General features: G+C 35.9%; 1 protein-coding gene across 9 annotated transcripts in view; it reads right to left on the bottom strand.

Annotated features, from left to right (window-relative positions):
• Window positions 1–16650, bottom strand: part of CCDC171 (coiled-coil domain containing 171) — a 340332-nt gene that overhangs the window by 27706 nt on the left and 295976 nt on the right. For 7 of the 9 annotated variants that reach the window (XM_041762320.1, XM_041762315.1, XM_041762313.1 and 4 more), the window contains one exon: window positions 5112–9887. The exons of the other annotated variants lie outside the window; for them this stretch is intronic. In XM_041762320.1, the coding sequence (XP_041618254.1) occupies window positions 9675–9887 (213 nt within the window). In that variant the 3' untranslated portion in view covers window positions 5112–9674. Of the gene's footprint in view, window positions 1–5111; window positions 9888–16650 lie in introns of those variants that run through there. 9 annotated transcript variants of the gene reach the window in all.

Below are 16650 nucleotides of genomic sequence, written 5' to 3' on the forward strand. Positions count from 1 at the left end.
AGAAAACATCAACTGCTTTGTGTAATTATATCTAAAATTTGATTTATTATGTGTCAGTAGACTTTGGCTAAGAAGTAGGTTGGAAGGAAAGCTGACCTATTTTCCCTATTCTTTCAAGGACTCACTTCATGTATGGGTAGAATACTTGGAGTCTGAGTAAAGGAAACACCATAGAGCACACCCATTGTGGAGAGGTAAGTTGGCCTCTAAAACATGGCAGCAGACCAAGGAGAGGGACTCTGTGGAAGGGATTTTCCTAAGAACATTGGGAGTCTTTATGTCTATTTTTAGTTTTAAATTTTTTCTTTTCTTTGATAAAACTCCCTTAAGTTATTCTCAAGTCTTCATCAAAGTTTTGCTAAACACACAGCCTGGTCTTAGCAAAAAGAACAAATTAATAATTCAAAAATTAATAGTAATATTTAGAGTAATTAAAATAGTAAATTTTATGTTTTGTATATTTTACCAAAACTTAAAAAGATTTTTTAAAATAGCTTTTTAAACTTCCCATTAAAAAAGTCCCAGGTCCAGATAGCTTCACTGGTAAACTCTATTAAATGTATAAAGAAAAATTAACGTCTATCTTTTCCAAACTCTTCCGAAAAATAGGATGAAGAGTTTCTCAATTCATTCTATAAGCCCAGTACTACCCTAATATCAGTCAAACACATCATAAGAAAATAAAACCTCAGACCAATATACCTTATAAACAGAGACACAGAATTTCAACAAATTCTAGTAAATGGAATCCAGTGACACACAAAAAAAGAATTATACAACACACTGTAACCAAGTGAGGGTTATTCTTTGGAATGCAAGGTTGGTTTAATATGTGAGAATTAACCAATGGAATGCATCATATTAAAGAATAAAGGACAAAAGCACATGATCATCTCAATAGACGTATAAAGATCATTTGACAAAAAAAGGCGCCTAAGATTCAGATGGAATTGCAAGAGACCCAAAATAGAGCGCGTGTATATATATATATATATATATATATATATATACATACACACACATGTTGGAGGACTAGCACTTTGCAAGCACAAAATTAATTCCAAAGCTACAGTACACAAGACGTGCAGTCCTAAGAAGAGATATACATGATGAATGTAATAGAACTGAGTTTAGAAATAAGCCCTTATAGTTACAGTCAAATGATTTTTTTTTTAAGTGCCAAGACAACTCAATGAAGAAAGCATAGTCTTTTAAAAAAATGGGACAACTGGATAACCACATGAAAAAAGAATGAATTTGGACCCCAACCTCACACTATATACAGAAATTAACTCAAAATGGATCATTGACTTAAATATAAGAAGTAAAACTATAAAACTCTTAGAAGAAAATAGAGTAAATCGTTGTAAACTTGGGTTAGGCAATGGCTTCTTAGAGATGACACAAAAAGCATAAGTGACAAAAGAAAAAAAATCAGTAAAATTAGACTTAACCAAAACTAAAAACTTTTGTAACTTTAAAGGACACTATTAAGTAAGTGAAAAGACAACATATAGAATGGAATAAAATATTTATTTATATATATATACACACACATATTTATATATATTTGATAGATATATATATATAAATATATATAAATATATATCAAGAATTCTTACAACTCAAAATCTTTTTTTTTAAAGATTTATTTATTTATTTATTCATGATAGACACAGAGAGAGAGAGAGGCAGAGACATAGGCAGAGGGAGAGGCAGGCTCCATGCCGGGAGCCTGACGCGGGACTTGATCCCGGGACTCCAGGATTGCGCCCTGGGCCAAAGGCAGGCGCCAAACCGCTGAGCCACCCAGGGATCCCCACAACTCAAAAATTTAAAAAAATGAATAAATCAAATAAAAATAGGCAAAACACTTGAATAGTCATTTCTCCAAAGAAGATATACAAATGGCCAATGAGGACATGCAAAGATACAACACCATTAATCATTAGCAAAGGCAAATCTAAACCATGATGAGATGTCACATCACACTCTCTAGGATGGCTATTATAAAAAAGATGGACAACACAGGATGCCTGGGTGGCTCAGTCAGTTGGGCATCTGACTCTTGATTTCGGCCCAGGTCATGATCTCAGGATTATGAGATCAAGCCCCATACTGAGCTCCCCACTGAGTGGAGAGTCTGCTTCAGATTCTCTCCATCTCCCTCTGCTTTTCCCCCACCTCCCTTTCTCTCTTGAATAAATAAGTGAATCTTTAAAAAAAGAAAAGGACAACAAGTGCTGACAAGGATGTGGAGAGATTAGAAACCTTATTCATTGTCAGTGGGAAGGTAAAATGGTACAGTTACTTTGGAAGACAGTCTGAAAATTCCTCCAAAACTTAAGTTTGGAGTTACCACATGACCCAACAATTCCACTCATAGAGGTATATGCAACAGAAATAAAAACATGTCCACACAAAAACTTGCACAGAAATGTTCATAGCAGTATTCTTCATAATAACCCAAAAGTAGAAACAAGCCAAATGTCACTCAATGGGAGAAAAAGAAAATGTGGTATATCCATACAATGGAATACTATTCCACCTAAAAAGGTATGAAGGGCTAAAATATGCTACAGTATGAATAAAACTTGAAACCATAAATCTAAATAAAAGAAGCCAGGTTAAAAAAGGCAACACACATGATTATATTTATATGACATGTCCAGAACAGGCAAATTTAGAGAGACAAAAAGTTGATTATGGTTGCCAGAGGCTGGGAGAAATCGCTCAACGGGTGTGGAGTTTTTCTTTGGAGTAACAAGAATTTATTCTGGAATTAGAAAGTGGTGAGGGTTGCACATCCTCAGAATACACTAAAAACTATGGAATGAACCGCATGACATGTGAATTATATTTCAGTAAAGCTGTTATTTTAAAAATATATGCAGGCAGGCACTCTAAGTATTTGAATTCTTATTTGAATTGTTATGAAGTAAGTAAATGTATTCAATGGGTGATTGCCAATTGGGAAAATTATTTAATGAGAAAGTGACACAAGGTTTCCAGTCTCGTTAATGTGACATTCAGGAAAACTGCGCTGGATTTCCTCAGGAGTCTCTCTTTATGGGGAACAGCGATTCTGTCTCCCTATGGATTAGAAAGAAGCTGTGCAGATTACGAAGTGACTCTGAAGCTTATACTGGCATCCCCGTGTGCCAGGATTGTCATGTACAGCCACACAGGTTGTGCACTGGTCGTGGAGACTGTGGTGTAGATAGTGCCCTCTGGAGCTGTGCTGGCTGCCCTCCCTGCAATGTCTGCGTCTTTCAAGGCATCCTGGGCTCAGGCACACTTCAGTAAGAACATCACTACCATTAATTACTGAAAACACAAGTGTAATGCTGTGAATGTGAACGCTGCTTCATGGGAATCTCTCTCTTTCTCTAGTCTTCACAGCACATATTTAAAATATTTCTTCCCAACCCAGAGGAAAACTTAAGTGTATTCACAGATGGTGTTTCTGCGACCATAAAAGCACTTGCCGTGGGTTCAACGGGCAGCTGTACATCAAGGTCGCTAGAATGAACTGTTGCCTTTAAACCCCGGGTCCTAAATGATTTGCAGGGAGTGTACAAGTTCAAGAGCTTTCCATGCAGTTTTACTGTGGAAGCCTCTTACTTTCAGGCCATAAGTAAGCTTAGAAAAGGTAAATAATAAATATATTTTGCTTATTGTTGAAAGAACAAAGGCAAAAACCAGATGTTCTATTATACCTACTGTATTTATTCCTTAAATGGTGCATTTTACTAGGCATCCAATATGATTCCATCCATTCTGGATTGCATTTAAGATTTTTCCCTTAGAGACATACCCTAAAACATAGAAGGGATCCAGGAAAGGTGGCTCCCCTTATATTCTTGTCATTAGTGAATATTTATGAATATCTGATAGCTCTTAACCTGTCAGCTGAGTCTTCTTCAGATCTAAATAAGACTTTTTATTTTACATAGTTTCCTATAGCAGCACAACATTTCTGGAGCCGCTTCACTGGGAGGATTCTGTCAACAATCAGCATTCCACTGGCATTAACATGCAATAAAAGACAATGAAGCATGACTCAATTAAACCACAAAAAAAAAAAAGAAAAGTCTTCAGATAACATTAACCCAGTAGTCTTCAAAACCTATGTGGAGCTTCTGCTGCATGGCTAGCCTTAAGGTCAGTGCTTTGAAAACATATGACTAAGCCTCTAACAACCCTGCATACAAGATGATTTAGGATAAAGATCAAAATTCTGTTTTGTCTCCTTCCCATAGTGTATCCAAGTATTTTACAACTTATAGAATGCAGTATCAATTAGGTCTCCCTGCTGCAAAAAGATTAAGAACAAAATTTCCCTTCAAGATGTCAATGCAAATTTAATTTATACAGAAGATACAGTTTGGGACCCCTTAAGAGTGAGATCTATTTTAAACAAACAAACAGACCAAAAGATTATGTGGGGAGTGGTTCAGAGAAAATATGTAAGCACCTGCTGTATGAACTCACAGGACATCTGATATTGGGGTATGCCAATCAACACATTTCCACAACCAGAGAAGAGTCTTAGAATAAAGTTGCCATGGTTTGAGAGAAAAGAAGGAGCTCTTCTACCAATATGTTGATACACACATTTCTGTCTCACATAATCAGGAGGGTTAGGTACATACCTTACAGAACTAGAGGCATTTTTGTTGGTTTGCTTTGTTTTTTTGCTGTACTTGAATATTTAATGCTCTGGGCATAAATCATCAATATTTTAGGTTTCATTATTGAATACTTAATCATTTTAGTGAAAATTGCTCTCATTGAACTAAATCATTCGAACAAAAACTATATGGTTTCACCAAAGTAAAGATAAAATAGATTCAAATAGTGTGCAAAAAAAATTTTCAAGGATTTTATTGTTTGGGGAAATTATTAAAATTATTTTGCTTCAGTTGTAGCAAAAAGTCATAGATAAATGACCAGGGACATGTGGTGAGCTCATGGGTAAACAGTAAAGGAAAATACTCTGGCGTGTTTAAGATATAATTTATAAATTCCAAGTCATTATTTGAAGCTATGATTAATATAACTTCTTTCAAGCTGAATTTCTTTTGTAAGAAAGCTATAAAAATATGCCAACAGTGGGAATCAAATAAAAACAATTATTTAAAGTAAACCTTTAAGATAAATTTATACATTAAAAGATACCTTTCTAATACTACAGAAATTAAAATACCTGTTGAAATCATAGGTTCATTTAAAACTATCAAAAATGGGGGTGCCTGGGTGGCACAGTCTATTGAGCATCCAACTCTTGGTTTTAGCTCAGGTCATGATCTCAGTCATAGGATTGAACCCTGTGTGGAGGTCCTCGTCCAGCAAGGGGTCTGCTTGGGATTCTCCTCTCCCTCTGCTCCTCCCACTTGAGCTTGCACACTCAATCTCTCTCAAAAAAAGAAATCTTTAAAAAAGTTTTTAAAATTATCATTATCAACAATGATAGCAATTGAGTGATTAAATGCCCAAACATAGAAAAAATTACTGCTTATAATATTCAGAAGCCAGGAATATAAAATGAGAACCTAAAAATTTTTTGGAAATTCAAGTTATGAAGGCAATTGATAAGGATAATTTAAAAGAAGGAACAATTTTTTTTTGTCTGGAAATGTAAAAACATTAATGTACTAGGATTCTTTAAAAGACACTAAAAGTTTACTAGGTGTATTAGTTTCCTATGGCTGCTGTGACAAATTAACAAATGTAAATGTATTCTCTCACTGTTCTGGAGCCTCAGAGGGAAGAATCTGTCTCCTGGCCCTTTGTAGCTTCTAGGTGCCCCTGTAGTCCTGGGCACGTGGCCCCTTCCTCCACCTTCAAAGCTAAACAGAGCCTTCTGCTTTCTGTAGTCAGATCACCTCTTGCCTCCCTCTCTCATTAGGACACCTGTGATTGCATTAGGGCCCACCCAGATTATCCAGGATAATCTCCCCATCTCAAGATTCTTAATCATATCTACAAAGTCCCTTTTGCCATGTAAGGTAACCGTCACAAGTTCGGGGAATTAGGACATAGATGTCTTTGGGGCCATTGTACCTTAACAAGTCTACCGTAACAGTCCAAAAACTATATTTTAGAATTTTCACCTCTATCCTAGAAGTTGTACAAGTTATTACTTTCTTGATCAGCTTTACTTAGCCTGTGTCATTATTTTCTATAGGACCATCAATGGCCAGTTAATCATCAATATCTTCCAACTGAAAGTCTCAGAGGATCTCTGAGGTCTCTCAGTCGAACTAGTGACACTAGGCAACGTAATGAAGGGTATTGCTTTGAAGGATAGATCCAAACTTCACCATTCTTCTCATTATTAGTCATATGGATGGATGTGTTTTGTTTTGTTTTGTCTAATCAATGGATAAGTGATCTAGATTTCAAAACAAAACACATTTTTCAAAATTACTCTTAACTGGGCAGGATAATATTTAGAAATTTTTTCCTCTTTAAAAAGTGCGAATTTTTTTTTGAGTAGGCCTGGCATAGTGGAAATAACATGGGCTTTGGAATTAGAGCTCTGGGCTCACTACTTATTGGGTTACTTTCCACCTTTTATAGTAGAAAACTTATTTATTAAAAGTGTACAGTAAAATAGGATTGATTTACCAATGTTCAGATGATCTATACAAGAAATTCAGAAGTAACTGGTAAATAAAGTAGCATGAAAATAGTAATTATCTCATTAAGCATATATTATAAATGTGAAATGGTGTTGCTAAGTCTAATAAATGCTAGAAATTGGTAAATCAATGTTACCATTCTACTATTTAAATTATCACTGAACTGGCGATTCCAACAATTTCCCACACCTCAGCCTTTGTGTTATGTCATTCCAAAATGCTTATATTAAAAATTCAGGCAAAGCTTCAGTAAGTTAGTGTGACTTAGATATCAGAACAATAACTAAGAATCCCTTTGATAGTGATGGATGATATAGGTATTTTTCTAGATCACAGAAAGTTAGTAAGAAAATCCACATACTAAGGTGTAAAGAAAAATTCCTTTCCTTTAGAAAAATATTTGAAGTCATTCTCCTGAGAAATGCCTACTTTATATATCATTCTTAAGGAGGTAAAGAAGCTGATAGAGCAACTGTCCTTGCCAACAGAACACAGATCTCAAATCTGCAGTGATTGGTCACTAACATGCTCAGAAGCAGTCTAGAGTTCCTCAGATCTCCATAGGATATGTCATTAAATCTTCTCCTCCTGCTGGGTCTGACTTCTGGGAAAAAAGCATATGGTATAAAAATTACTATATTTGGTAGTGAATACTAATGATCACTCAGGAGGCTCATCCTTCAGTTTCTTTGGCCTTTAGCATATAGTTGGTTATAAATGTGACATGATTTGATTTGATTTAATAATCTTTTTGAATTTGTGGCTCAGGGTTTACAGTATAAAATGTATCTGTAAAATCAGATACCCACCTTTATTTTTCGCACTATCCATCCCATTAACAGATGGTAAAATGAAGGCAAGAAAACCCAGGACTTTCCAAGGCTAAGTTTACATAGGTGCTCATTCCTCTTAAATTAGTAAAATCTGGAAAAAGATTCAACACAAACCTACACACACACACACAGATGTATAAGTGATATAGGGCAACACTGTTTCTATAGTGTGGGAATTGGAAGAGATGTTATGTGAACTTTTAAAAAGCTGTATATCAATTTCTATACAGATAATGTCTTAATCGTTGTATGGAATGACAGAAGAAAGTGTTTTGAAACGCACAGAAATTATTCTCTGATTGATATAAAAACAATAACATTTTCTGTGTTACAATAAGTTTGTGAGTTGAATTTCATGCATGTTATGTTACACAGGGCATATTCTGTAATGTTCAAAACCCAGCATGGTTAATAAAAATAATTCCAGGAAAGAACTAAGAGAAATTTGGTTAAAGATGTAATTTTACTTCACATAAACAGTTTTTTAAATATTTACTTAAGCTAATTATGCTGGCTCAGTACTGTAAGAGATAGGATTGTGCTACATGGTAGGACAGTAATAGTTTCACCTCTGATGGGATAAATCACTTGGCTAATTTGGCAAATAATGTAAACAGCATACAAATTTTATTTACCAAGGCCAATAGGAAGAATTCTTAGAAGTTGGTTGTATTTGGATCAAATGTCACTATAAAAATAAGACAAGATAGGTTCCATAATACATACTGTTATTTTCTAATGTATCCATAATGAAAAACTCCATCGTGCAAAATAATATAAAATATGGATTTTGTATCAAAACTCTGTCAAAAAGTACAGTTCACATCAGAAGCTAATAGCACTGAGGAGTTAAACGATTAATACAAAAACAAATACATATTACAGATATTTCTTTGTTCTTCACTTACCATGATGCAAACGGCAAGGATTTAACCTTTAAGGGTTAAAGAGTTTAATCAATGTCAATGTCTGATCTTCTGAAGGCGATACAGAACAGTCTGTCTAGCGATACCCAACAGAACATCACTTTGTCAAGCCACAGAGCGCCCAAAAGCTTGTCAAGTAAGTTACCAGAAACCTCTTTGTGGTTAGAACCCAGCTCCTTCCTGCTTGACCTATTATTTGATATTTGACCACTTGGTTGCAAGACACTTGCTCTTTCTAGCTGAAATGTCACTGGGGCATCTTGTCAGCTCCCCGACATCTCGGCCTGACATACAATTTTACTTTTGTGTGCTACAAGGCAGAAAATGCAGGGCAATGGCCTTGTTTTAAATTCTGTCAGCATCAAAGATGGGCGTCACTCTTGGGTCCTACCAACAACCAAAACAAAAAAAGGAGCCTCTTTTGAAGGTCAAAACAGCCATTACCTTGAAGTTTTTCAGCTTATACTATTTAGTATTACCTGCTATCCTGGTGTGGGAACTGTCCTTATGAAGTGCCTAACCACACCACAGAAATCCTGCCAGCACAATTGCTCTACTTTCTCATCAAATGCAGACTTGATAAAAGGATGAGCTTTCGATGCCTGCAGGGACCCGATTCAGCAGTTAACTTAACTTGTTCAAATGGGCAAGTGGTATCATGTAGCTTTACAAGGAGCAACCTGACCTTCTCACATTGACCAGGAGTGACATTATTGTGCAGGAGGGAAAGCAGTCACATCATTTCTGTTTTGCACAACCTGCTTAAAGTTTGCAACTAAATGCTTGTCTTCAGCCGAGCTGACAAGAGAGAAGAGGGGGCTCAGTGAACCATGGCAGGGCTGCCATGAAATGACAGGAATCATTGGCATACATTTCAAATAGCTCTTTCAATCCTATTAAAGTATTGCGGCCCTGCTTTAAAATAGACAAGTATGAAACAACTTTGATAGATAGAGACTAAAATGGCTTATTGATTTTTTTAAGTCTGAAGGAAATTACCCAAAATGTGTCATTCTTTAACATTTAAAAATATGTTACATAAAAATGAGCAACTGTGATAATAAATAAAACTTAGAAGGAAAAAAGTTGGTTATTTCATTATTCAAGGAGACATAGGTACCTGCACACATCAAGATATCACACAATTTTTTAAAAACCCACTGCCACCTGGGCTGAAACAAAATTCAACTGATAAGAAAATCCCCCTTCAAAACAATTTTAATTGTACTGTTAACTCTTCCTGCATTTTTTTTTATTTCACAAAGTCATTATCCAATCTGCGTTGGTCGTTTGGCATTAGCAGACATTGTCACTGAAGAGGAGTGAGATGACGTCAGAGGATTTAAAAATGTCTCCTTTAAGAAAGTGTAAGTTGTATCCAGTTCAGCTTTCAATGGCAAAAAATCCCCCACACTAACTGTGTCAGCAGGAAGAGCAGCTCTTGAAGGAATGGAGAGATTTGAATGGTCTCGTGATCCTGTCTATGATATAAAGAAGAAAAAACATAGAATTGAAAACTCTGAAACAGAATCTAAAACCCTAAACAGGGAAGGGGGTTGCTAATAATCATTGTAATACAAAATGGGATGGAAATGCCATTTCTAATTTTGCCATAATCTGAATGATAATATATAAATATTATTTTCCAAGCGTGATTGAATCTCTTATGTGTTCCATGTCATCAACTTTTTGAGAGTTTGCCTACACATGGAAACACTGTATGAAACTTTTATAAAGTTATTGAATCTAAGAGTCAATGTAATCAGGTACCTTTGCCTCTGCTTCCACCAGCAATCTACATAAATCAATGCTAAGAGTGTTTATTTCATTATGCTATATAATATGTGCTATATAATATGAAAGATCCAACTTCTTAGAAAATGAACTATGGGTATTTATGTTTTTAAAATCTATCAGCCTACTCATGTAATTGACAAATACAGCACAAAGAAAAATAACTCCATTCTAGTGACCTCTAGGAAATAGCACACTGAGATATAAAATGCCAGGGAAATGAACCTTTTTGCCTTTTCCTTTGATAATAATGCCACCATTCTGTTTTAATAATAACTGTTCCACTAAAAGTATTTGGAAATCATGTATCAAATCATGGGGCTGCAACATGAAAACTATTCGCCACATATTTTAAAATCTTACTGGTTTCCAGAAACTACTAGAAGTAAAATCAAAGAAATCCACACCACCATGAAGTACTTGAAAACAGAATTAATATTCTGATGAAGCCCACAGTAACACTGATAATGAGTAGTTAACATTTGCCATGAATGAAGTCTCTTCAGAAAAGCAGATAGGTATTATTTTGTGACATTTATTGATACTAAGTAACAACAGATCAATTGTATGTCAGAATTTTCTAGATTCCCAGCAAATAAATGTTCTTGAGATAATAAGTATAGTCATAAGCATCTCCATTAAAAACTGCACTTTATACCACAAACTCTTAAAAAAACATCTTTTTGGTAGATTCTCTTACAGTCTTCAAAATAAAATAGCATGAACAGGATATAAGGACGACTAGCATATAAGGATCTACCTTCTTATGTCACATTCTACAAAACCATTTTTACATGTGAAAACAAGAGGGGAGACATCACTGGCTTTAGGAAAGTATTAGCAATGCGACTGTTGTATATGTTACCACTTTTGTGGATTTTTTTTAACTACAACTAGAGAAAAATCAATGGCTGCATCTAACACCTAGTTCAGCAATTTTCTTTGATCTCTGTTCTTTTGATTTCTTGATACTCCACTGCAAGCCTACAGCTGACGGAAATCATCCCTTTTTATGCTGGAAGTTAAAGAAAAAAAACTACACCTAAAATGACCACTTGAATGACTTAATGAAGGAGAAGGTTTAGTTTACCTGATGGAAGGAAAAGACCTTCCAAAATCAGGTGTGAACCCTGATTAGCAATGCTGGTAAGATTTCACTTGCAAAACTGAAATACTGGACCTACGCATTTCGGTTCAGAACCTGGACAGAGGCATCTCACTTCATCAGAGGCTGGTTTCCTGCACTTGTACAACTCCCAGAAACACCTTTTCTAAATTTTACTTCCCTGTATGTCTGAATGGGCAGCATCATTACCTGACTTGATTTTGTTGCTATAAAGACTATAGTGCCATCTACTAACTTCTCCTTCTATCAGACCAGAGGGCGAAGGGAGTGCCAGAAAAGCAAATGATGGTGGGGCCTGATTTTCTTCTTAACAAAATTTAGTTATAGCTATAGTATTCTTTACTATTGTAAAAGAAAACTGTCAGGCAAGGCTTCAAAAGTTTGTTGTTACATCTTTATATTTCAAGTTCTAGCCTAAGAAAACTATACATGAAAAGAGAGGAATGTGCAAAATTGGACCAAGGAAGGTCATGGAGTCTCTACTTTGTTCTAATGCCTTAGACTAGAGAAACATAACTATGCCACACTGACCAGTCACTCTTGTTGGCAATATTAAAGGTATACAGGATTTACTCAAATCTATATTCTGTTCTTGAAATTTCCTTTCTTATTTTCATGATTCCATCAACCTGGCACATTACAATTAGGAAGATGGTCCTTTAGGGAAGGCCTCTAACTACTTGTTTCTCCTTAATATTCTATGGGTCCTGGCACTCTACAAAGAGGGTCATCTTTTGCCCTTTCTTGTCTTAACTTTTTAATATGTCTATTTTACATAGACTAAAAGCATCTTTTCATTTAATATCACATTTTTAATTAAATCCTCTTGAAATGGGTTGTTGAGTATTTAAATCAGACTTTCACTTTTTTTGCATGCTACTTTCTGATGTTTTATGTCCTAACCACGGAAAATAACTTCCTAAAAAAGAGATTTTTTTTTAAAGATTTGCACCCCCAAAATGTAGGCCCTCTACCAAGTAAACAGATTTACTTTTGTGTAAACGAAAAAACATTTTTTTGTTAGTAGGGTAATTTGCTATACCCTATACACTTATGAAATTAATTTTCTTTTATGAAATGGGAAAAAACTGATTTTAAGACTTAATAGCTTATAAACAAAGGCAGCAAAAATTGTGGTGAAATCTTGATTTGAGACCGTGATGTTAAAAAAAATAAGTAAATATGAACTCTTCTTCTTGTTACAAATAGTATCCAGAAATATGTCATAACACTTTTAATATTACACAGAGAGTAAAAGACAGTTAAATAACTTTATCAGTGACCATTAAAAGTTAATATTCACTACCTGATCTTACATTTTAAATTTGTATAGTCCATGGTCATTTGAATTACTTTTTAAATTGCTGAGGTGTTCTGGTACTCCCACATGTAAATCTAAATTTAAGCAATTTTTCAAAAAGAGATTAGTTACCTGAAATAAAAGCTAGGTGTCATGTGAATCTTTATGGAAGCACTTTTATTTACTCAATAAGCTGTAAATGATTCTATTTGAACTGTTACAGTCCATCAGCTAAATATATATTCACAATACAAAATATGTTAACTACATTTTTTGCATTTTAAAATTTTTATGAAATACAGTAATTGGTCATGTATAATAGTTATTTTTCAAGGCTTTATTATCTTAGTTGTCCAAGAGTATTTTCCCAACAAAAAAAGTAAATAAAGCATTAGTCTAATAATATGAAAATCACTCAATAAATTATCTATAAATGAAAGCCATTTTGCAGACCAAGGCTTCTGAAACAAGGACACCAAACTATTTGTCTCCCATGTCGCATATATGATCAAGTTAAGTCTTCTGGAATCTAGTATTCTGAGAAGTGAGGGGTGATGTGATTTAGTAAGCCATATAGTAAAGCATGGAAATTCTGCAAGGCACATAGGATGAGTATGGGACCAGAGATCCAAAGACTACAGTTTCCCTCCCACTTCTGTTCCAGTCCAGCTGGGCCATCTCCAGCATGGGAACTAACCCATCCACGTATCGTATCCCTTGCCTATAAGATAAGGAGCTATAACCTTTACAACTCCAAAGGTCTACGGATCCACATAAATCCATGTGTGATGGCATATGACATAATGTTAACGCCCAGCTTTTGTGGGTGATATCAGATATCAGTTTCCCAAACACAGTACTTCAGATTTTGAAGGGACATACATAAGAGGAATGCACACTGCACATGGTTCTTTAAAAAGTCACAGAGATAACAAGATTAGCCACAGTTTGGATGATGTGGCTTCATTCAACTAAATTCTACAGCAATTTTTTATAACTTTGACCTCCATGATGATGTTTTAAGCTCTGTAAATCACTGACTGCTTAAGTAGCATGTGCAGCGACACATCAACTGATGAGAGAATCGAAGTACCCACCAGAGGGCCTTACAATGAGGCTCTATCGCTGCTGCCGCTTTATCTGCTAATGTGCTCTTACCACTAGAGTCTCTGTACTCAGTATCATAGAGTCTTCTTCCTCCCAAACAGTTTGAGGTAGTAAACCAAATTCTACCTGTCTATTTTCTAGTTCTGCCATGCTGGCATCATAGAATACTGAAGTCTCCACGAAGCTGTCAAATAATCATATAGTTTCCTCGTCTGGAATGGTCCATTATATACTTGATATATATATATATATATATATATATATATATAGTAAATATATATAATATACATACACATGAACCTGATAAATATATGTGTGTATATGCATGTTGCTATATGCATTCACATTCATACATTATATATATGCACATGTGTATAATATGCATGTGTATAAACATATACATACACCTGCTATCACATCATTAAATATATTCCTTGTAGTTACCAATCCTAACTTTGAGTTAGCAATGCCAAACCTGTAGGAATATTTTACGTCTTCTTTTCCCCGTAAGTCATGAAATCTTAGTGAAGACCAGTTTGGCTCTTTAGCTCATTGACATCAAGACATGTGGGGATATGTGAGTCAGTGGAGCACTGTAAAGGAGTTCTCTAGGTAGGGGACAACCTGAGAGGCTTTGAACCTAGAGATTAAGAAGGAGGGGCAACTGTAGAGATAGAAACAAATAGAAAAGAGATAGAAGATATTAATAACATACTTGATTCACGTTACAACAATTTTGTCCTCAAGTAGACATTCAATGTTGGTTCAAGAGCCAGAGCTCTAAAGTTGATGTCTGGTTCAAATCCAGCCTTGACTATTTGGTTAATGTGGCAGATTAACTGGCCTAGCAGCCTTGATTCCTGGTACCTCTCTCTAAGCACGTCCTTGGCCATGTGGCTGTGCAGCTCTCTGCTTCTCTGTCTAGCCTCCTCTACCATTTCCTCACTGGCACTCTGCAATCCAATCACATGGAACTTGTGAGTCCCATGCTGCCATGCCTCATGCCCGTTTCCCATCTGTGTGCTGTCCTACATGCGGTGAGGGCTCCCGGCACCTTTCAGACTCTACTCAAGGTTTCCCTCTTTGTGAGGCCTTTCCAGATCCTCATCCCACACTTCCTTAACTATAGTGAGCTGTGACACCCAATCACACTTTTACATTCCCTCATGGGCATCTATTTTTCTGTTTTTATTATTTGTATGTTCTTCTATCTCCCTTATAAAACTCTGAGCACCTGGTGCAATGGAATCGGGACTTTGTATCCCTAGTACTTAGCAGAGTATCTGAGGCTAAATGAGATTTCTGATGAATAGATTACTTGGGTGGTATTGGTCTCCTATTGCTATTTAGTTATTTCATGTATAAACAGATTATGTCACAATTAAAAGTAGCACAGGGATAGGCTGACGTGGGATTCGATCCCGAGTCTCCAGGATCGCGCCCTGGGCCAAAGGCAGGCGCCAAACCGCTGCGCCACCCAGGGATCCCGGGATATAGGTTTTAAAGTTGGAAAGACCTTGGGTTCCAAATTTGATCCCGCCATGTATTAAATGTGTGACGTTTGACACATTACTGAGCCTGTGTCAGTCTGCATCCTTACCTGTGAAGTAGGAAGAATATTCCTCCTAGGGTTGTTATGAGGATTAAATGAAATAATTGACACAAAAAGGCACAGCATTCAGTAGCTCCTCTTCTTCACATCTCCTTCGACTCTTCTCAGATGATAAGAAGTTCTAAATTTATAATTATACCTAACATGTATTGAGCACATACATCAGGTACTGTGCTAGGTTTAGCTTTATAGGCATTACCTTGATTCTCACAAAAACTCACTGAGAAAGTAGTGCTGTTACCCTCATTTTACAGCTGAAGAAGTAAGCCTCAGAGAGAATAAACTGCTCCATGCTGCACAGCCTGGAACATGGTAGAAAAAGATGTGACTTTTGATCCATCTGATTCTTTTCCCCTAATGCTTGACCACTACCTTATCGGACTGCCCAAAGAAGACAGCCTCTGGTTTATTTTATAATCAGAACTGTTTCATAAACACAGTAATGGCTCAACAAATCTCTGTGAAGCTGGGAAATAAAAGTACATAGATGGTACTTGGGGCTAAAAATAAATGTTTATATTTTGATAACATATTTTATTGTAGTCCCACATTTGAATATCCATAATACTGGAGTAAATAAATAGATTTTATAGCATTTACATAAAAGCTCTAGCCTTTCACCAAAGGAGCATATACGTTGTTATATTCAGAGATAAAATTCAGCACTGAAGTTTTAAATTACACTAGAACATTTAAACTTTAATTTTAAATTACTTTAAAGATGTCTTGTGCCTGACAAGATAACAATTCCCATTTTCTTCTCTCAGGTGTTTAGATTTCCTGACATGGCTGAGGTTGGGAAAAGAGTTGAAGAATTTTCCTGGAGAGCTTTTGTTCTTTCTTTTCCTACTTTCCTCTACAACCCTGTGCTCCCAGTCCTGCCCTGGCAATGTGGATACACTTGATGGTAAGAATGCCAGAAATGGCCAGAAAATGCAAAGGTAGCAATTTTTTCCTCTGTATCTTAGAAAAATGTAGTTGCAAAAAATTCAAGGGAACTTGAAATATAAATATATTCACACACCCAAGTATATACAAAGGTACAAAAACTTAGGCATACTCTAGAAAAAATGCCATTGAAAAACTGAAACGACAAGCTGATAAAAGCAGTGCAATGCACATATGGCCATAAGAGTGACCTTCTTAATTTACAACAGAGTCATGCAACTAAAGAGAAAGGAGAACCTAGGCACCTGAGTGGCTTAGTTGGTTAAGTGTCTGCCTTCACTGATGAATCATGATCTCAGGGTCCTGGGACTGAGTCCTGCATCAGGCTCCCTGCTCAGCTAGGGGTCTGCTTCTCCC

The sequence above is a fragment of the Vulpes lagopus genome, chromosome 7 (genome assembly GCF_018345385.1).
Source record: "Vulpes lagopus strain Blue_001 chromosome 7, ASM1834538v1, whole genome shotgun sequence".
NCBI classification, from domain to species: domain Eukaryota; kingdom Metazoa; phylum Chordata; class Mammalia; order Carnivora; family Canidae; genus Vulpes; species Vulpes lagopus.